Source organism: Etheostoma spectabile, chromosome 8 (assembly GCF_008692095.1).
Source record: "Etheostoma spectabile isolate EspeVRDwgs_2016 chromosome 8, UIUC_Espe_1.0, whole genome shotgun sequence".
NCBI lineage: Eukaryota > Metazoa > Chordata > Actinopteri > Perciformes > Percidae > Etheostoma > Etheostoma spectabile.
The window spans coordinates 25,075,166-25,097,207 of NC_045740.1; the positions used below are offsets into that span (position 1 = coordinate 25,075,166).

General features: G+C 42.2%; 4 protein-coding genes across 9 annotated transcripts in view; 3 read left to right on the forward strand and 1 right to left on the reverse strand.

Moving 5' to 3' along the window:
• LOC116694195 (group XV phospholipase A2-like) overlaps window positions 1-2,687 on the forward strand; it is a 22,513-nt gene extending 19,826 nt beyond the window's left edge. The window contains exons 7-8 of one of the 3 annotated variants that reach the window (XM_032523750.1): window positions 682-1,108; window positions 1,153-2,687. In XM_032523750.1, coding sequence (XP_032379641.1) covers window positions 682-1,083 — 402 coding nt within the window. In that variant the 3' untranslated portion in view covers window positions 1,084-1,108; window positions 1,153-2,687. Of the gene's footprint in view, window positions 1-681 lie in introns of all 3 variants that reach the window. The other 2 variants (XM_032523748.1, XM_032523749.1) reach the window with 2 other exon arrangements.
• A 278-nt stretch (window positions 2,688-2,965) lies between these two features.
• Window positions 2,966-9,298, reverse strand: LOC116694199 (U6 snRNA phosphodiesterase). 2 transcript variants are annotated; one of them, XM_032523756.1, is made up of 7 exons: window positions 8,824-9,296; window positions 8,290-8,429; window positions 7,968-8,151; window positions 6,610-6,663; window positions 5,541-5,646; window positions 4,552-4,632; window positions 2,966-3,749 (listed from the first exon to the last, which is right to left on the reverse strand). In XM_032523756.1, exons 1-7 carry the CDS (start codon window positions 8,988-8,990, stop codon window positions 3,642-3,644), a joined length of 840 nt encoding a protein of 279 aa, XP_032379647.1. In that variant the 5' UTR covers window positions 8,991-9,296; the 3' UTR covers window positions 2,966-3,641. The 2 variants fall into 2 exon arrangements, with proteins under 2 accessions (XP_032379647.1, XP_032379648.1); XM_032523757.1 differs by lacking the exon at window positions 6,610-6,663 and having other exon boundaries at window positions 8,824-9,298.
• Window positions 9,299-10,306: 1,008 nt separating this feature from the next.
• LOC116694192 (zinc finger protein 319-like) lies at window positions 10,307-17,145 on the forward strand. Its single transcript, XM_032523742.1, has 3 exons — window positions 10,307-10,649; window positions 11,567-11,733; window positions 11,824-17,145. The coding sequence occupies exons 2-3, from the start codon at window positions 11,729-11,731 to the stop codon at window positions 13,688-13,690; spliced, it is 1,872 nt and encodes a 623-aa protein (XP_032379633.1). The 5' UTR covers window positions 10,307-10,649; window positions 11,567-11,728; the 3' UTR covers window positions 13,691-17,145.
• Window positions 17,146-18,225: 1,080 nt separating this feature from the next.
• The window catches only part of LOC116694198 (casein kinase II subunit alpha'), a 12,949-nt gene continuing 9,132 nt past the window's right edge, over window positions 18,226-22,042 (forward strand). For 2 of the 3 annotated variants that reach the window (XM_032523753.1, XM_032523752.1), the window contains exons 1-2: window positions 18,227-19,287; window positions 19,757-19,868. In XM_032523753.1, the coding sequence (XP_032379644.1) occupies window positions 19,184-19,287; window positions 19,757-19,868 (216 nt within the window). In that variant the 5' untranslated portion in view covers window positions 18,227-19,183. Of the gene's footprint in view, window positions 19,288-19,756; window positions 19,869-22,042 lie in introns of all 3 variants that reach the window. The other variant, XM_032523754.1, reaches the window with a different exon arrangement.

The window sequence follows — 22,042 nt, forward strand, 5'->3', positions numbered from 1 at the left end:
GGTTTCAGTAGTCAATGTTTTCTTTCTTTCATTCCAATTTCGGGTCTGTCAGTCACAGTGAAAACCAGGGACATTTCAGGGGACAGATCCAGCCGGGGACTGTCCCTGGAAACCGGGGACGTCTGGTCACCCTATACTAGCTGCATCGGGAAGTTTTCATCTCCGTAGAAAAGCTCTGATAAACCCACCAAACAGCATAGTGACGAAGTTAGCAACTAGCAGGTGAACAGTGGAGCATTTAGCTGCTGAAGAGCCAATTATTTCCCTCAGAAGTTGGTGGAGACAAAAATTGAGCTAAAAGAACAGTTTGCATTTACATTGGTTAGGTTGAGAAATACAAGACTTACATGTTAGCCTAACAGCTTTTTGAGCTAACACTGCCATAAAGTGGCCAAAAATCAATTAACGCAGCTTTAACAGGCAAAGGTGTAGATTAAAAAATAAAATGATAGCAAGTTGGAGTAATGCAGGAAAAAACAAGCATTAATGCAGCTATCTTGCTTTGTATATTAGAATGAAACTATTTATAAAACATTTAACATTTTTTTAAAAATTCCCGGATGAAAATATAACTGAACACAATGTGCTCTTCTTAAAGCTATAGTGTGTAGCTTTAAACATTTGGTAGAGCTAACCAAATCAAACAACTAAGAAAGTAATTTTTTCTCTATCTATCACCAGATCTTGGTGCAGACGCCCACCAACAACTACACTGTGCTGGACTACAAGCGCTTCTACTCAGACATCGGTTTTGATGACGGCTGGCTGATGCGGCAGGACACCGAGCCACTGGTGTCCGACCTCAGGCCCCCCGGCGTGGCCGTCCATTGCTTGTATGGTAGCGGTATCCCCACGATGGAGGCCTTCCAGTACTCGGACAAGTTCCCCGACGTGGAGCCCACGGTTGTGTTGGGCGACGGGGATGGGACGGTGAACCTACGGAGTGGCATCCAGTGCAGGCGGTGGGTGGGAAAGCAAAAACAGCCTGTGAAAGTAAAGGAGCTTCCAGGGAACGAACATGTGAACATGCTGTTGAACATGACGACTGTGTCTTACATCAAGACTGTGCTGTTCTCCCCATAATGCTGGTAGAAACCGATGGCTTTATGTGCGCACGCACGCGCACACACACACACACACACACACACACACACACACACACACACACACACACACACACACTGACTCATCTTGCCTGTCTAGCTGAACAGTGACTACCAAAATAGTTCTGTGTACATGCCTCATAGCTTATGAAAAATAATGGACGTTTTGTAAAACTGTTGGCAGAATTAAGTTAATTTAAATACAGCGTTTATATTGGTCTCTGCTTTTAAAGAATCCTCGAGATTTTATCTACTAAATCCAAATTAATATAGTACGTGTATGTACAAGTTAAAAACCAAGGATATCCTTTATGTGCCACTTTCCTGAGCTATTAATCAAAGTCAGATGTTTTTATTAATGTTGTGAGAGATTTATGAACTCCTTTGACTGTAATGTTGTTAGGCTAAACGGTAAAGCACATAATGTTTTTTTTTCTTATTTCTTTGTAAGTGCAACTTCTCAGGTTTATGCTTGGTATTTGTTCAAAAGGAAGACCCTAACCAAAACAACTTGCTTACATTTTTTTGTCATTTGATATCTCTTGATCCTTTTTCTTTTTTTTTTCTTTCATGCAGCAAAATAAAAAAAGGTCAGGTTGCAGACACTCAAAGGTCTACCAAAAAGCTCAAACCGTTTTTGGACAGAAAGTCTTAATTCAAAGTCCACTTACTAGCTTTTTCAGGAGCTTTGAATAACATCTCAGTCTTAGCCCATAAAAGGAGTTGGTTCCATCCATTGAGTTTATTCTGTTCAATGATGAAGACCAGAGATGCAGTTGAAAGCTCCAGAAAAAGCTAACAAGTGGACTCTGAGTCACAATTTGTTTTGTCAAACGGTTGACAAATTGACTCAAAACGATTTGCCAAAAATACAACTTCCCTCAAGGTCCAATTACTAGCTAGTAACAAGGCTTTCAACTGCATATTATGGTCTTCATCAATAATCAAGAGTTTGCTCAGCATTTGTGGTCAGTTGTCCTGTCTGAAGCTCAGACCAAAGTTTCAGTGCTTAGGCCACGCAATGCTTTGTCCTCTGCTGAACATTAGATGTACGCGAAAGTAAATGTTTTATTTTGTCAACTGTTTATGACGGTCAAGAGATAGCTTGTAAACTTAATTTCTTCAATCAATTCTTTAAGAACATTGCTTTCTAATTGTATCAAACAGCCACTTGGTAGTGACAGGCTATTTCTTCTAAATTAAATGACCTAATATTTAAAGCTCTCTCTTCACTTTCCATGTCCTTCACAGTTCACGTTAGATGGGTCTGTATATAGTTTGTGCCCAGGTTCGGTTTGATCCAGGTGCCTATACAGACTGGATTTACACAGGCACAAATGATGGGACTTTTATTGTTTTATGGTATAAATTCTATTTGCCTGTTTTATTTTTTTTTCTGCATGCAGAGTTTAAAACCTGACTCCTAATCCTTGTGTGACATGCAGTGAGAATCTCTCTGACCTGAATGATTTTACTGTGCCATCAGGCTCTGTCTGCGCTGGACCAATGTGATATACTCTTGAGTGTCATAGCTCCTGTGAACTATCATAAATGTTGGTTATAAATGTGTGTTGCTTTATGGAGTAAAATATAACATTGTCGTTGAGCCTACCAATTCTCTCCTGTGTGTTCATGTTAGTGAGGTAAATGGCAAGATATGACTCACCACTCTGTGAGGTTTCAGTAGTGATTAGGTCCACAACTTCCTTTCGAGGCTTTTGAATGTCACCCATTCAAATGTGCCGCTTTGCACACGTGCGTCGTAATTCTCTAAAAGCTACTTTCAGTGACACTTCAACCTTTCTGAACCCTGATCACATCTCAGAGCATTGGTTTAGCACAAAAAAGTAACTCGGCAAGTATAAAACCAGTAGCGACTTTATTTTTTATACAGCATTAAAATACAATATAAACTGCCATTGACCCTTGATCATCTTTGTTGTAGTCTCACTTTGCTAGACCTTCCTCCACGGCGCTCCGGAATAGGGTCTGGCTAGTCCACACAGCATTCCGGGATGGATTAAAAACATGCTCTGGTTTATTGGCAATTCTTCAAACCAATCACAATGGTCTTGGGCGGTGCTAAGCAGCCACGGTGTCGCTGTAAAATAGCCTCGGGAAGGAACTTGTTTTGGTGGAACGTGCACGTTCAAAAGTTATTTTAGTCGTGAAACAGAAACTCAGGACAGATAGTCTTGCTAGCTGTCTGAATTTACCCTGCAGAGATCTGAGGAGCAGTTAACCAGAATCTTCATGAATCCACTGAAGTTTAAAATTCCAACACAAGGAAAGCGGAAGGAAGCGGACAAAAAGAAATGCATACTGCGGAATTTCCTGTGGGACAGGAGCTATCCCGAGTGGATTGTCGTGGATATAGACTATCTTTGTTGTGACATGCTACATATCTGCCAGCAGTTATTAATGGAATACAACATATCATCGTTGCACCACTAAATTGGTACGTTTCCAGCTCATTTAGGTGGCTCAGAGGATCACAGCTGTAAAGGGCGAGTGGTCAAGTTATACAAATGTCCAATTTTAGGTCTCCAGAGGGAAGCGGAAGGTCTTGTTTCCTGTCCTGCAGCGCAACTCCACACAGTCCAACCTCAGCAGAAATGGTCCTTCTTCGTGGTCATCAATTAGTCTCTAACAGACAGAAAATGTTCAATTCAATTTTATTTATAGTATCAATTCATAACAAGAGTTATCTCGAGACACTTTACAGATAGAGTAGGTCTAGACCACACTCCAGAATTTACAAGGACCCAACAGTTGTAGTAGTTTCCTCCAGAGCAAGCAACAGTGCGACAGTGGCGAGGAAAAACTTCCTTTTAGGCAGAAACCTCGGACAGACCCAGGCTCTTGGTAGGCGGTGTCTGACGGGCCGGTTGGGGTTAGAATGAAGAGTAGCAATATGAGTCACAAAAAAAATAGTAGTTTGTAGTAGTTCATGGCATTACAAATGAGAGGTATGAACAGTTCTGTGCAAGTCATTCAGTCAAATCAGCTGTTTCTGACCTGCTACCCAGCATTGTCTCACCTGCTATCTGAACGGTCAGTGGTGTTCAGGATAATACACATGCAAAAAGTACATTAGCACCACAACATTACATTTGGTTAAATGTATTCTACTGTACCATGTTTATTTCCAGGTTCATACTTGTATTTCACCCTATAAATGACCTCACTTATCTATTTGGAATTTTTGTGCTGCAGCTTTAAATCGGCCAACATGTATACAGATTCCGATTTGGCAGTGAGAAACTGCTACTATATGGGTCAAACACATTGGGGCACTTTAAAATGGGCCAAGGCACAACAGCACACTTTTGGATTTACAATTGACAGTCGGTTACAAAGAACAGTGAAATTATTTTAATGTAAAAATGAACACACAGTGATGTCACTGTTGGAAATTCAGACGGACAGACACAAGATGTCCCAGTACCTGCATCTCCTGAATGCAGTCCTTCATCTGTCCGGTCACGTCTCCAACACACCAGGCCAGACTCACGTGGAAAGATGGATCCTAGAAAACACACCAGTGGGAACATTAAGACATGGATGTGTGCATGGATGTTTTTCACCCAGTCGAATTAAAAAAAATAAAATAATATAATAAAGTGTGGAAACATTGTCTAAAACAACTCCCCTATTTCCTCATTGGCATAATAGGTCTAGTGTCTAGATAGGCTGCAAAATAAGTTGCATATTGGTCTAATTCATAGTCATAATACAGCAAATTATAATTGGACTAACAACAGAAAGAACTACAACACAAAATTAAAAAAGAACATCGTGGGCAGCCAGATAGCTCTGTTGGTAGAGCGGTCGCCCACATACAGACAGTTTACTCCTTGACGCAGCGGGCCCGGGCTCCGACCTGCGGCCCTTTGCTGCATGTCATCCCCCCCCCCCTCTCACCCCATTCATAGCTTCAACTGTCCCGGCAAAAATAAAGGCTGAAAATGCCCCAAAATATCTTTTAAAAAATGTATAAGATGTAGGGAAATTAAGACCTGCAATACAATACTTAAGCAAATTTAAGTCTTTTTAAGGACTAAAATTTGGTTTTGAAATTGTAGACTTCTTTTAGACTTTTTAAGACCCTGTGGAAACTCTGATTTAGTTATGTTTTTGAGACAAGACATTGCTTTAAAATCCTTCATTAACTAATAATATAAAAACACAACTGCTCTATACTGTAAGCTTAAATCAAAATTCAAATGTAATAGTTGCTACATACATACAGTACATTTGCTACAGAAGAACATCCCCTTATCTGATTTAGACCCTGTGAATCCACTGTATTTACACAGGTACCAACACTTCAACAACAGAAAAAGACTAAATCAAACTTACGAGTGACAAACAAACTGGTCCAGCTTTAGATCTCAAAGGGTAAAGTCTATATATGTGTGTGTGTGTATCACTAACCTTATAGAAAGTGTCCAGGTGAAACTCGGTCATTGTTCTGTCCAGGACTTGGCTCAAGTCCAACAACTGAGCATGCCCAGTACACACTTCCATCCCCAGAAACGTCCTGCAGGGGACAAAAGACAGAGACACATGCAGGCAGTCGAACCATGAAGAACTGAACACATTAGGAATGAAAATGTATCTTTATCTAAAAACTTTTCTTTCAGGGATAGACTGATTCTGGGCCCTGGCTGATTATCTGCCTTTTTTGGCAGTTTGCAGATTATCTGTATTTTCATTTTATTTGCTTAATAACTGATAAAGTTAATTAATTAAAAAGTGTTGGTTTCACTTAGAGATGGTCCAATACAATTTTTTACTTCCCGATACTGATACCTGAACTTGTGTATCAGCCGATACCGAGTACTGATCTGATCCCAGTGTGTCATATATATTTTATTATGTTTTAACTGCTGTATGCTACTATCCACGTATGGATATGATGTGATTTCTATCTTTGTTGTCTTTCTGGCTCAGGTTAAACTCTTTGTGAAACATGAACACAAACAATGAACTTATTTGATCATCCGGTTTGACAGTCAGTTAAAACAGAAAAATAAACTACATTAATGTAGACTTTCTTTAGGGCTGTATTACGTGGTATCGGATCGGTGTATAAGCTCTAGTACTTTCCATTACCAATACCAGCGTTTTAGAGCGTCTCGGAGGCGGTACAGATACTGGCATCAGTATCGGAACATCTCTAGTTTCACTCCCCACTGAGTCTGACCTAATGTCCCACCCACAACACTATCAGACAATCTTTTACTGGGTATTATGTTGAATGTTTCTAAGTTATAAAAAAATGTATTAAAGCATTTAAACAAAGTTTTGTGTTGGAGTGTGTAACATTCCAAAATCTCAATTTTGACTTCAAGATTTTCATTTTCAATGTAAATGCATATTGGTTCCGAATATCGGTTATCATTGACTTCTAATTATCGGTATCTGCCTTTAAAAACCAGTATCGGTCGATCCCTAATTAACTATAAAGAGAAAGAGAGAGAATTAAAGGATGAGACTGTACCTCGTCCTCTCAGCGTTACAGTAGACCCTCAATGTCCCTGCTGAGCACACAAACCTGGCAACAAGAAGAACAAGCTAGAATGCAAATCCACCGTAGTCAGCTTCTGATGGAACTTTCACATCTTTATCTAATCTACTTTCACTATTCCACCTACTGAGGTGCAAGTGATCCTCTAGGCTGCTGCTGCAAATCAAGGTTTACTCACCTTGCCCTGAGAAAGTTATTACCAGAGGTGTCAAGTTACAAAGTACAAATACCTAAGTAGAAATGTTAGATATCAATACTTTACTGGGGTAATTATTTTACAGCAAACTTTTTACTTCTACTCCTTACATTGTCACGCAATTCTCTGTACTTTCTACCTGTTTCATTTTTAAAAACAGCCTTGTTACTCCTGTTTCAGTTCAGTTTGTTTTCATTTCGGCTTTTCATCGTTCAAAAAAAAAAAAAAACCTATCCAGATAAATGGTGCAATCCCATCACAGATTGCTGCAGCTAAGCTTGGATATCTACATAATAAAGGCTAATTGATAACGTGCCTCTGCACCATTATAATGTGGTAATACTTCTAGGCAACAAGTCATCAATTTTCCGCTCCATGAAACACATGTTAATGCTCCGGAGTACACACATGTGGTTCTTTAATGTATTTGCATTGTACTAAAATGTGTTCAATAAATGGCATGAATGCAGGTGAAACAGGTGCATCCCATATTTTTCAACATTAACATTTTAATATAACATTATAGTCATTATGGCCTTTAGAACAATGTTTTTGGGGAGGTAGGGTAGTGCAGTAGGGGCCCCTGTGACGCAGCCTAAGCTTTTGTCCTTAATGGCATTTTTCCCATAAACATTACTGTTACTTTTATAATTTAAGTAGTTTTTAAAACCAGTACTTTTAGACTTTTACTAAAAGTAAAAAGCTTGAGTTGATACTTCACTTTCTACAGAAGTATTTTTAATCCTCCGTATCTATACTTCTACCTGAGTATTGACTGTAAATACCTTTGACACCTCTGGTTATTACAGATAGTTAGGGTTAAATCATATTTATAGTAATGCAATGATTATATACAGTATGTGTATAAACTATCGTCATTGTTCAATTTCTCTTCATCGTTTCATTTCTTTTTGTCTTACTATCTTTGCTTGTAGTGATGCAGTCTTTTTTCACCAGTTAAACCCTTTTCTAATACTTTTGCATTAATCAATTTACTTTTTTAGTCTTTAGTGCAATTCAATTACCCGTCCTACAAATGAGTCCCTCTACATACTGCCTCTGCTTTGCAAACTCAAGGGCTAACACTGTTAAGCTAAAACAAGTTTTCCTCCGGTGTATGGGTATTTGAGCAAACCTCTTGCAGTGCACCAGGCCTGCCTTGAGGCTCTGGGTGAAGGTTTGGATCCAGTGGTGTCTGAGCACCACCGTCTTAGACAAGCTGAGGTGAAACTCCTCCTGCGGGGTCAAAACCACACCGTGGTCCCCGGCTAGTGAGAGCAGCTCCTCCAACAACTCCCGGAACTCCTCCTCAGGATGGTCTGATGTACAGAGGAGAGAGAGATAGAGAACATACACGCATGTGCGCACGCACACACACACACACACACACACACACAAATTATATTAAACCAATGATAATTGACAAATCAATCGTCAGTACAATGTGTTGGTCTTACATGGCAAATAAACATAGGTAGCCCAGTTGCCTCTCTCGTGTTTAAAAGAGCGCACGCGTCCGCCATGAAGAGAGCTGTCTTCAGCCTGTGAGGCCACTTCATCTGGAAACATGGCCAACAGGCAACCAGGAAGAGGCAGCCTAACAGAAACACAGCCCAATGAGACCTTACATTATCTTTAAGAGGTGCTCTTGAGCAAGGCACCGAACCCCCAACTGCTCGGGGCGCCTCTCCATGGGCAGCCGCCCCACCCGCTCTGACATCTCTCCATTTAGTGCATGTATACGTACTGAGTGTAAACTGTAATTTCCCTTTATGATTATTTTTGTTATTATTATTATTATTATTAATAAAAAACTGTTTCAGTTGGTTTATCATCCAGGGATTGGCTATGGCAAGAAGTTGGAAAATGACATGTAACGTTAAAGCTTACGGGACGACTGATCATACAAGTTTAATAACTACTCTTGGACATACATTTACAATTTGTGTTTTCTGTCAACTGAGCCTACAGAAAGCCAGCACAACACACACCTCGTTTTAGGAACCGGTTCCTCAATTTTGTGTTTCTTTGTCGCTGGGCTGCCATTGTTAGCATCGTCTTCCTCTTGCCACTTTCGAGATGAACATGTGGTCGCAGTTGCTGCCGCCGCCACCGCCTCGCTCTCCTCCTCCGAGCTGCTGCTGTAGCCCACCAACATCCTGTGGTTTGTCAGGACATATTACACATGAATTATGCATGCACATTTGCTACAAGACGGAAAGGGGTTAACATAGGTATTCAATGTTTAACTACAGGAAAAAGAAACATTTTTGCTCGGGTTTAAAACGTATTTTCCGGCGGCTTCGAACAACAAGACGCTGGTTTATCGTAGTCCCGCTCTTCCCGAAATAAACAACGTGTTGTCATGATTATTTAGGTCCCAGTGAAACACGGCACCACCTCGAATCAGTTCCACTTTCATACTTCTCAGAGGTTTGACACAATGTGTGTATAACAGCGCATATATATGAGGAATCTGTGTATTGGTGTTTTTGTGTATTACTCGGCCTTAAAAAAAAAAAAACTTAAGTCAAAAATGCCTGACTGTCATCGTGACGTTTTAAAAGAGGTGACAATAGTTAAACTAAAACTGAAGTTGGCTTCCGTTTCGTTGCTTCCGATTCGGCAGTTAAGGGAAAACGTGAGGACAAATTAAAATTGAAGTAAGATTTCCATTCTCAGCGTCCGATTTCGCGTTAATTAGGTCTTAAACACACTTTTAGATTTGTGAAAGCTTTATTGTCTATATGAGAACGTAATACATGGATACTTTATGTTTTTCACATGTAGACCACATCAAACCAGGTCCAGATTAAAACCACTATACCTAGACTAATCTGGTCTACAGTATCCCAGAGAAGCTAAAAAAAGCTTCATTCTATTAATGAAAATGTAACAAAGGGAGATTTCATGGATTTCTTCACACGTAAACCCTTTGGACCAGGTCCAGATCGAAAACCATTATACCTAGACTTGTCAAATCTGGATTTAATTATCCCAGAGAGGGAAGAATCTGTAGCCTCGTTAATATCTAAAAGTGTGTTTCAGACATAATTGATACTTTACCTAAATGTCTAACAAACTTTCACAACAGTAAAAGGTGCAAAAAACGGAGGATTAAGTCGCTCAGCAATGTAAATTATGTAGGCTACGCTGTGTATTGGAAACTATAATCAGTTTTAAATTTCCCTTAAAATTCCACCTAAACTGCCGAGTAGAAGCTGCGAATCGGAAGCCAACTTCAGCCTTTTACTATTGGAAGATTACATTATTTTACATGATCGTTTAAGATTAAACAGTAACTGACAGCCGGAATAGATGTGGTGAATGAAAAAAATGTGAAAGTTTGCAGGAATGTTACATTAAAGCCATAGGCTAATACAGCTGGTTCCGTGCATGCGTGTGTATGTTTGTGTGTGTGCGCGCGCGCATGTGTGTGTGCGCGCGCGCATGTGTGTGTTGTGAGCATGCCAATTAGCTCTTGGTTTATTCATGTTCCCGTGCGCGGGCAGGGGCTCAGAAGCTAGGCGATAGCTAGCTAGCAATTTATAACACAATGTGTAGGTTTTCGTATGCCGAGAGAATGTCCTAGGACCACAGACGCCAAAGAAATGTTTACGTAAAACCATACCGCTTATTTGTGAAATTGTGATATAATCTTTTGCCCACACGCACACTCTCTTTTTTCGGCCCCTGGAGCCACAGCGCTCGAACAAGAGAGCATCCGAGCACCGTTTGAAGTGACCTGTTATTTGGGGGAGTAGCTAGCTAACGTCAGCTAACCTACAGGAGACTGTCATTTGACTGGACGCTCCAGGTATGTACATGCAGGATTTATCTTCGCAGTTTAGATTCACCACTCACTAACAAAGGCGTCGCTGCAGCAGTTACTACTAGCTAGGCTATTATTTCCTGTGGCTACTCCGCTAACGTTAGCTAGCTCTTTTCTGCGCCTCTGTGGCTGCGTTAGCATGTGGCTATACTAGCTAGCTAGCTAGCTATGCTATGCTATCCTGATTACAGTGATCTTTGCCTGAAAACGAAAATCGTTATGATGCGCAGACGCTGTTTTCCACTTTTTTTAACCGCGAGTCGTAGAGCATTTGGATTGCTGCATAGAAGCGGGTGGAACTAAATTACGAGTATAATAAAGATTTAAATATACGGTTTAGTGTTAATGTGTCATGTCCAGGTGTGTATTTTCAGTGATCATCTTAGATGTGTTTACGGTGCACATCCTGAAGTTGTTTTAATTAAATTTTACTGCATTGGGATGCTTTTGGCGATGTCAACATGCCGTACATATTGTAAGGAGGATGTTTTACACGATCCTATGCCTTTTTAAACACGCTATGATCAGCTCTTCTGTCAGAGTTGCTCAACGTGCAGACAGGAATAATCTGCTGTGATGAGTTGCTAGAGAGGTTGCCTGCATAGTCTGGCACCCTTCTGTAATACTTACAAGTTGTTATGTCTCAGTTTCTGCTGAGTTTATACGGAACTATAACTATTAGATAAAGTTAATGTAGCAAAATTGCAACGGTAAATTTGCAATCTTTCTATACTTTTTAAAAGCATTTTTGCTACACAAATGTTGTTGTTTTTTTTCGGCCAGGGTGTTCTGTCTATGGATTAGTGGATGTTGGAGATGCAACATAATGCTACTATTGTCATTGAGTAACCCCTTTCTGCACATTGATATTTTAACATACGTTCATTCTCTTTTCCATACAGATTCCACTTGAAGGCCACAAATGAAGTGAAAGCAGGGGATTTCTTCCATCTCTTCCCACAAGTCTGATCTCCACACAGCTGTTCTCCTCTGCACTAGCTAAGTCCTCCGTCACAGCCCCTTCACCAAGCACCCTTGCCAGTTCTTCAGTTCCACTTGCTGAAATGGAGTAAGTGTCTTTCTCCTGATTTCTTAACACACTCTTAAGCCGTCAGCCCGTTATTTAAATATGTTCCAATCTCCAATCTTCTTACTGCAGTTGGGCCACGCCAGCTGCCAAGCTGAATCCCTACACCCGAGCCCGCATGACAGAGGCCTGGCAGCAGCATGCAGTTGCTCCACCTCCCGTTGTCCACACCATCCCTCCAGGAGCTGAGAATGCGTTGGGTTGTGCAGTGTATGGCATTGTCCTACAGCCAGATGCCACGTCTTTACAGCAGCAGCCACAGACCCAGCACGGACAGCACAGCCAACACAGCCAACAACACAGCGGGAGTCAGCAGCATGGAGGCGGGCAGCACAGTCAGCAGCAGCACCCCACCCAGGCCCAGCAGACCTCCCTACAGGTAGGGACCGAAGGAGGACACAAGTGTGGGGCCTGTGGACATGATATCTCCCACTTAGCCAACCCACATGAGCACCAGTGCATGGTGAATCAAGACAGGTCATTCCAGTGCACTCAGTGTATGAAGATTTTCCACCAGGCAACAGACCTGCTAGAACACCAATGTGTTCAGGTGGAGCAGAAGCCATTTGTGTGTGGGGTGTGTAAGATGGGCTTCTCCCTACTCACCTCTTTAGCCCAGCACCACACATCCCATAACAGCACCAACCCACAGAAGTGTTCAATATGTGAAAAGACCTATCGACCCGGCTCTTCTGGCAGCGTCACACCCAACTCAAATAATCCCCAGCAGCCCAGCAGTGACGGGGCGTCAGCAAGCAGCAGCTCGTCCATTCTACCTTTTCCCTCAGCCCGAGACCGGCCGTACAAATGCTCCGTTTGCCAGAAGGGCTTCAAACACCTCTCAGAACTCACAAGGCATGAGAGGGTGCACACAGGAGAAAAGCCCTTCAAATGTGACACATGCGACAAGGCCTTCAGCCAGTCGTCGCACCTACAGCACCACCAGCGAACACACAGCAGCGAACGCCCGTTCAAGTGTGCCGTTTGTGAAAAGAGTTTCAAACACCGCTCCCACCTCGTGCGCCACATGTATGTGCACTCTGGGGAGCACTTGTTCAAATGCAACTTATGTGAGTTGCATTTCAAAGAGTCATCGGAGCTCCTTCACCACCCCTGCCACCCGCAGGGTTCCCGACCGTTCCGCTGTGCCACGTGTGGTAAAGGTTTCAAGCGACCGTCTGACCTTCGGCAACACGAGCGCACACACTCGGAGGAGCGCCCCTACCACTGTGACGAGTGTCAGATGAGCTTCAAACAGCAGTATGCACTGGTGCGCCACCGACGCACACACAAAGACCCTACAGACCGGCCGTTCAAATGCAACCTGTGTGACAAGGGCTTCATGCAGCCCTCTCACCTCCTGTACCACCAGCACGTCCACGGCATGGACAACCTGTTCAAGTGCGCCTCATGCCAGAAGGAGTTTAGCCAGTCGGGAGAGCTGCTCAGGCACAAGTGTGGCGAGTCGTCCAACTCCTCGCCCGACAAGCCGTACAAATGTGACGTCTGTGGCAAAGGCTACAAGAAGGGCTCGACGTTACAGCGTCACCAAAATTCTCACTGCCAAGAGAAGCCCCTTAAGTGCTCGCTGTGTGACCGCCGCTTCCTGTCCTCTTCGGAATTTGTCCAGCACCGTTGTGACCCTTCGCGGGAAAAGCCGTTGAAGTGCCCTGACTGCGAGAAACGTTTCAAATACTCATCAGACCTGAACCGACACCGGCGCGTGCACACAGGGGAGAAACCTTACAAATGCGGCCACTGCAACAAGGGTTTCAAACAGCGCGAGCACCTGACCAAACACGCGAGCACACACTCCCGAGAGGGCCAGTTCAAGTGTGTTTGGTGTGGCGAGCGTTTCAGTGACTTGGGCTCTTTGCAAGATCACACTGTGCAGCACACAGCCGATGGAGGGGGTTACCCAGTGCCCCAGTGCATATAAACTCTTGAAGACTTTTTTCCCTTGAACAGACAGTCTCCTAAACTCCTGTCCCCTCGTCCATCCCTTGTATTCAGCTTAACTATCTTCACATTTGCAGGACAGTCCAGGCTATTATTATTGCAATCATTACCACCAGTGATAGATCAGTTTTTGTTGCTTCACTAACGGGACCGAAGCCCTTTAGCACTGTGGCCCTGTCATTCCATAAGATCCTGAGCGTTTCTCTCTCCCTGCACTTTCCTCTTTCTTCCACCTCTTTATCTTCTTATACCTGACCTGTCCTCTACCATTTTTCTCAGCCCCACAATTATACAGTTGATAGCACTAAAGAGGCCACAACCACTTAAACTGACATAATTCATACTTAGGCTGCATTCACACCAAATCAGATGTTGTGGGAGTGGCCCATTTGTTTCTCCATTGTGTTCCCATGGTGCTAGCATTTAGCCATGCTGCTAGTATGCCGGGTACTACGAGTCATTGTCCACGTTGACAGATTTAATCAAGAAAAACATTTACTTTCAATAACCCAGGATGCAAGGCAAGACTTAACATTATAATGGGGTTTAACCTGGTGCACAAGGCCAAATTGAGTGTATACATGTGAAACATTATGTTACACTTCATTGTGTTTTGTCTGATTTGGCAGTTAATTGATATGTCCCCACAGCGTGACATTGGGTTGCCATTCTCCTAAAGTTGACTTTTTTGGCATACCCTGCGTTCCCCCCCGCCGCAGCCTAAATACACTTCCCACATTCAAATGAATCTGAGGACTGGCGTTTTTGCTGCAGTGCCTGTTTTGGTGTGAATGCAGCCTTAATCAGACAGTTGCAGACAGAAACGGGTGCCATAATGCAGGTTGATCCAGCAAATATATCCCTCCCAAATTCCTACCCTTAGAAAAGGGGGAAAAAATTTAAATGTCCCTTTTTAATTGTTATAAATAAGACCGACATATTTTAGTGTGTGTGTTTTGTTTTTTTAAAGTATTTTTTAAGGTTTACTGAATGAATCAATAGTTTAGTATCCACCTAAACTGACGGGGCCAAAGACTTGAAAGTCTTGACTGCTGGAGTGTCCATAAGAGGGGGATTATTTCCTTGTTATTTTTGTTCCCCCTCTATTTCTCCGATGACCTCTTTTCCCCGCCCTTAAATTACTCCCCTCTCCCATTTTTCCACTCATCTTTGCTTCCTCCTCTTCCTGTCGCAGTTTAGTATCAGAAGACTGGGAAGTTTGACTAATCCCTCAAACACACATGTTCTCACATTCATTGGTCAGGTACAGAAACAGTGTATTGGTCCCGGCCCAACTTCCTGTGTCCACATCACTTGTTTTTATTAAATAACCAGTAAACTCCCTCAACGTATGTGAAGCGAAACCATGTAGGGGGGAGTTTGGGGATTTATTGTCCTATAGTGAAATACCAAAACGCCAGTATGAAGCAGCACCCGATCCCAAAGGTGTGTAGACTAACCAACCAGCTGAAGTGAACCATCATTATAGGAAAAAAACTGATGATTGATACCAACCTCACACTCCAGTATAGACAACTATAGAAGTATATCTTTCTCACCAATATATAATAGTCATATTCCTGCATACATCAGTGCTGTTAGACTTATTTGTACTGGAAATGTCCAAGTTTGAACATTACACTTCCTCTCAGCCTGTACATACTATGGATCTGTGAGTGTACTTAGCCAGGTAAGTTGAAAATGTCAGAACTTGTCTTTCTTAAAAACAATATGTAAGAACTGTTTTCGTATTCTTGCTACTTTTTACTATGTAAACTGTTTGGAGAAATGCTCTTTTGTTCTTTTTGTAGTCCATGTGGTGATTGTATCAGTATGTTGCAATTGCGTGTGTGCGTGCGTGTGCATTTTATTCTGTCAAACGAAAATTTAGACTTTAGAGAATAGTATTAGAAATATTTCAGCAGACCTTTGCCACTTTTTTTTTTTTTTTTATGTACTAATCTTACTGGTCTGTCCGAGCTGTTTTTGTAGGATGAACCTGCACTTTGTATTAAATATTTTCCATATTTTAAAAGAAATTTTAATACTCAGTTTTCCTGTTACATGTTGAGTCGAGGTGGTAGCAGTGTCTGACAGAGTGGGTTTCTACCAGAGTGAATGACACTTTCCACGTCTTTGAATGCTATGAGATTCTAGTGTGCTTAAGAAGCCCAGCGAACAAGTTGGTTTTCCTTTTCCTGTGAGAGGGAGCCGCTCTGGACAGGAGCTCACTGTTGAGTCATGGTTTGAGTGCAGTATTGAAAACAAACGGAGGAGACCAAGAACATGGAAGTAACATTTTTTATTTTATTCTGGCTTGCAATTCTTTTCTTTTTGTTTTAGCCTTAAAACATGGTCATGGTGCCTCTCGGCCTCTTCCTCCTCTTCTGCTTTCTGTCTCTGTCTATCATCACCATCATCATCATCAACATCAGATGGTTGGTTTCATTGGCCATCATTTTTATTTTCTGAATTTGGCGTAAGACTGAAACAACTTGGACTTAAATTAGTAATGTGTTTTTTTATTTTTTTTAATAGTTTCACATGTTTGTATTTTTTTTGTATTAATTTTTAATTTTATAGTAAAATCTATATTCCTCGATGGAGAGACCAGGGCCTTGGGTTGGTTTGGGATAGAGATGGCTGTATTTTTTTAACATGTCTGTCAGAGTTGTACGCAAGCTTTTCCCAATGTGGATTTGTCCCAAACGCCAAATCACAGAAGAAACCATCTCTGCACAAAGAATTTGGTAGGGGGGTGGTGTAAAAGTTGATTAATACAACACAAACACATCAGGAGTCCATACACGCAAGTTCCTATTTGCCAATTTCTGGAGGACTTTGATGATAAAGATAGTCACTTCAGATGCAGGACAAGGACCTCACATACTACCATATAGTGCAGACAATACACTTAGTATGTGTTAATAATAATACAAGTGTACACTCAAAGCCTAAGAATACTTCCAAGCCAGTGGCACTGGTTTAGTTGCTTGTATTGGTAGTGTGTTACTCATGTGTGTGGGGTATAGAGTGCTGATCAGGTATAGGTACAACATTATCAGACAGTGAGGAATCTTGCAAAGTGAAAACAAGAACTGCACTTATTACATCTCGATCAATTCTGGGTTTAAAAACTCCATATCCAACACACAGTCAGTAAAAGGAGAGGAAAATCTCCAGTCTAAGCACAAATGAAATAAATCCACCCTTCTGCATATTATCAACCCCCCCCCTTCCCTGCTGCTACTTTTTTTTTTTTTTTCCTCAGTTCTAAAACGTGAACCCGTCAGACCCTGGTGTCTCTAGCTCTCTGCATGCTTGCTGTGATAGTTCCTGTGTTCTCTCCCTGCGAACTGCTCCCCCATTCCACGCAGCACTGTTCCCTCTTACAGCTTTTTCAAATTGTATTGTAGTTTATGTGAATGATGTTGGGGGGGAAAAAAAGACAAAAACCCTTGTGGCGACGTACAGTATATGTACATTCATGCTAAGATTATCTGTATGTATGTAGCATTCAATTACACAGCACTAACAAATAAAACTTTTTCATCTACAAACTTACATGAATCATGAAATAATTTAAGCAGGAAATACAGTCTTGATTCAAGAGTGTTCTTGTTGACATTTATTTTTTTTGTTTTGTTCTGAATGATGCATTATATTAAAGGTGAAAAAAAACAGACAGTGGCTCTAAAACAGAATATTACAAAATGCACTGTAAAGATCAGAAGTAAAATTATTCAATATGAAGGCTGACCAGCCACTGTACAGTATGTGTATAATATCAGAGTCCTTTAATGGTTAATTTAATTCTCTTTCTATGACACTGGTTTATATCATTGGGATTATTACGGATGCATTAACATGTTATGCAGCAGTTTAACGTGGTCTAGCCAAGGAGATCAATTTAATTAGTATGTATAGTAATTCATGACAAAACCATCTAATATGTACAGTATATAAAAATCTTTATAGTACAGTATATATATATATATTATAATCGGTAAAGACTACCATTGTCTTACTATGGCTGTGAAATAAATGTGATAGAGTAAAAAGTACAATATTTCCTTCAGAGATGTAATGCCATCAAATGGAAATACTACTGTAAAGTACAAGTACCTAAAATTGTTCTTAGGTACTTGAGTAAATCTACTTTACTACTATCTAGCCTACTACAGGTGATTACCTCTTAAGACCACTATCTGTTGGTCTCTGTGTTTTAATGAAGGCAATAGATGATGTCATGTTAGGCTTCATCATTAATCTTATATAGTGATATCTTTAGGTGATTATTAATAATTCGGAGTGCAGTGAAAAATGTTACGGTGTGTACACAAATTGTGCCCTTTTCTTCATGGCATCCGTATAATACTATAAGGTTCTGGGGAAACTCTTAAATATGGATGAAATCTTTGCCAGAAAAAAGGCCTTCAAATATTTGCTCCTGCATTAACCACATCCTCTTCACTAGGGGGCGCTGTGTCCGGCCTGCTCAGTCGAACATCCCGTTATTCCTCATCTTCACCCGGGCAGCCAGAGGCTTCACATCCGGGCGGCTCTATCGCTCCTCTTCAATCCAGTCGCAATCCGCTTGCCTTCCCTGCGCTCTCGACCGGGGAGGTGTGTGGCTGCAGAAGAAACCTCCAAATCCCGGACCCTCCGTCGGTGTCTGGTACCGGGCCCCTGAGGCGCTGCTTCCCCGCACAGCTGGTCTCACATGACGCGGGCTCCGCCGATGGTGGTGCACGGCGCCGAGCGCTCACAGTCGGTGCGACATCTCCGTGCTGAAGTAGCATCGCTGGCTAACGTTAGCTAACAACATCGATCTCTCTGCTGCTCCACCCCCCCCCTCTCCCTCCGGTCAACCCCCGGATCCGATCCGTCACATCAACAGTTGATTGATAGCTAACACTAGAACACCGAGAGCACCCCCCCCTCCTCGACCGTCCTTCGGCTATAGCGTAAAAAGCCCACCGGTTACCTCCCCTAACGTTTTGGATTTAGGGCCCGCAACGACAGTTGGAGTTTTAACCCGTGATATTCAGATCACCGACCCCCTTTCCTCTTCCACTGTGGCCTTTTAGGGGTCCGTTTCCTCTCTACCTCAACATCCCTATGCCTCCCGCCCCTTTGTGTAGCTAACCTCAGCTGCGACTCGGATCAGCCCCCCTTCCGAGCCCCACTGACATCGGCTCTGCTGCTTCTGACAATCCGACCAAGGAGCGCTGCTTGGCGGGCACGTCATTGCATCGAGCAGCGGACAACCACGGTTCCCTCCCTCCCTTTACTCTCAGTCCGGCTGCACATGGAAGTTGCTGGCTGACCTATTCCAATTCACACCCACACAGTCAGCAAATCCAGTTACCGGTTTACCCCAGATTCCCCCCCTCCAGTTGGTCCGTGATCCCCCGACCCCAGCAGATCTCCGTGACAGACGCCCCACAGCGCCCGAGCCACGGGTCTCGTCATGCCGGGTCCGGTGGCCGGTAGCAAGTCCCGTGTGTACGCAGACGTCAATACGCTGAAGAGCCGGGAGTACTGGGATTACGAGGCCCACGTACCCAACTGGAAGTGAGGACATTTCTGTTCAGGTTGCTCTAATTGCATGCATGTCATGTCTGACCAGAGGTCTCTGTTTGCATGTGTTGAAGAAGAAGAGGGAACGTGTGGCAGATGGGTGTCTATTATCATTATTATCATTATTATTATTATTATTATCATACTACATCTAGCTGTGAAGGTATGAAGACACTATAATAGTACAGTCTCCCAGCCATTGCCCTGCTGCTTTGCACTGTCTTGACACTTTCCTCCCCCTTACCTCCATCTATGTCCCTATGTCCACCCTGTCTGTTGACTTGAATAACATCTGTCTAAAGATCATAACCAGAAATCCCTTAATTCCCCAAGGCTGGGCTTCATCGCAGTGACAAGAACACTTAGCAACAGCTCTTACACTGACTTCATTGCATGCTGACGCTAAAAAAATATTTTTCTCTTTCTCACACAAGCTGCACTGTTTCTCGGTCTGCCCCTATAGCAACCAGGAGGACTACCAGCTGGTTCGTAAACTGGGCAGAGGGAAGTACAGTGAAGTGTTCGAGGCCATTAACATCACCAACAATGAGAAGGTGGTGGTCAAGATCCTGAAGGTGGGCAGTTAGATCTCCTAAAACTAAATGCTGAATGGCAATGTCCTGAGTGTGTGGTTTAGAGGCCTCCACTTGAAATTGAGTAAAATATATAAATGTCACTGTATAATGGGGCATGGGAGTGCTGATTATATTTTTGATTAATCAACTAATTGTTTGGTCTATAAAACGTCAGGACACAGTGACGCTTTTCCATCATCTTTTCCTAGAGCCCCAAGTGATGTCATCAGATGTCTGGTCCTAAAATCCAAATATGTTCAATTTAATATAATTCAATATTAAACTGAAAAAAGAAGTGCATTCTCACATTTGACAACCTACAGCCATCAAATGTTCTGCTAGAGAAATCACCTGAACAAAGAATTGACCATCAAAATGGTTTAATAGCAGTTTAATTTTCTGTAGATGGACTAATCCTTACCTGAGGTCAGTCCATAATGAAAATAATTGTTATTTGCAGCCCTGGAACCCAGTGGGAAAATGAAAAAGTTAGTGTTGAGCTTCTGCCCAGTCTGCCTGGCAAATATTTATAGATTTATTTATGGATTTATTGATCAATTAGTCATTTTTCTGTCCTCCATAATGAACAAAGTAAAGCTTTATGTCCATGCAGAGAACACCAGTGTTATAATCATAATCATATATTTAATTAAATTTTTTATTTATTTGTAGAGCACATTTAAGCAACAGGGCAATTCAATAATGGATTATGCAGAGGAATCAATTCATAAATAAAGACATTAGTCCATTATTGTTTTGCCTCATTCTGATGCGGTGGTTAAAATGACTTTACCTCAGACTTCCTGCTGCATCAGCATCTGTTGAGCTGTTGCACCAGAGATCATATGTCTTTAAAGGCACTCTCAGCAACGTCACGCCTGTTTTAGGCTTCATTTGTTGTCACAGTCAGCAAACATTACCTCACTATCCGCGAGCTGCCTGTCCCCTGAACACACTGTAAAAAACATCTCACTATACACGAGCTGCCTGTCCCCTGAACACACTGTAAAAAACATCTGAACACACTGTAAAAAACATCTCACTATACGCGAGCTGAGGAGGAGGCAGGGGCAAGCTAGTCTCGTTTTGTTTGAAAATACTTTGAACGTGAACAAGAAGTAACGTCACCCAACATTTCTTAGAGCACCTTTTAATAAAAGTAAGACAGGTAATGTTTGGAGCTGGTGTCATGTGTTTTCGGAAACACATCTGAGTGTACTGTCCAGCTGTCATTTGACAAGGTTATGACTACAGCCCTAGTCACGCTTTGCCCTCCTCCAAAGCTCTCTGGAGGAGGGTCTGGCTACTCCACATAGGATTCAGGGATGGGAGGAAAACGTGCAACAGCATGTGAAAAAACAACGTTTTCCAGGCCAAAAAGAACGTAAATCGCGCGATAAAAAAATGGACGCCGTTTAAATGGGTTTGTGTTAACGTCGTTAACGCGTTTAACTGACAGCACTAAATCATACACATCAAAGGCTGTCACTTGAATGGTGTTTTGAGCTAGCCATAGCAATCAAACAACCACAGATAGCAACTTCTGTTATTGATTGTAATGAGAAAAGTTTATTAGTTCTTGGATTTAACAAATTTTAGTAAGGAATGTTTTGCCGTGAACCGTTTAAATCTGAGCATGTGCTACTCACATCTGCACTCGACCAGAGCCGGTCTGACTCGACTCTCATCGGGTATGACACGTTAAGCTGTTAACCTTTTTAAATCTGACCCTGTGCGACTCAAATCTAGACTCTCCTCACATTGGGCAGTGACAGTCCTAAGCACCAGAGAAAATAGGCTCAGAAGGAACTTGTTTTGGTGGAACATGTGTACGTTCAAATGTTGCTTTAGTCGTGCGAGAGAAAATTCAGACTGGACAGATAGTCTAGCTAGCTGTCTGGATTTACCCTGCAGAGATCTGAGATAAGGTTAACTATAGTCCTCAGAAATCCACCGTTTTTAATTAACAGTTTAAATTCCAACACAAAGGAAGCCCAAGGCAACGCATATCAGGCTTACATGAGTGAAATCAGATTTTCCGGTGGCAACGGAGCACTGTCCGTATTTGTCTAGCCCGGCTGATGTCTTGTATAAATGTCCTTGTGTATTGTTGTTTTAGTTGTCTAAATTTGTTTAGTCCATATCGATGTCCCGTACAAATGTCTGTCCCGACG

What these genes read in the sequence shown, in the direction of transcription:
- LOC116694199 (XM_032523756.1), bottom strand. Translation starts at nt 8,990, where the DNA reads ATGTTGGTGGGCTACAGCAGCAGCTCGGAGGAGGAGAGCGAGGCGGTG. An exon ending in GAACCGGTTCCTAAAACGAG is followed by an intron (nt 8,430 to 8,823) that starts GTGTGTGTTGTG and finishes TGTTTCTGTTAG; the next exon opens with GCTGCCTCTTCCTGGTTGCC. An exon ending in GGCCTGGTGCACTGCAAGAG is followed by an intron (nt 6,664 to 7,967) that starts GTTTGCTCAAAT and finishes TCTTGTTGCCAG; the next exon opens with GTTTGTGTGCTCAGCAGGGA.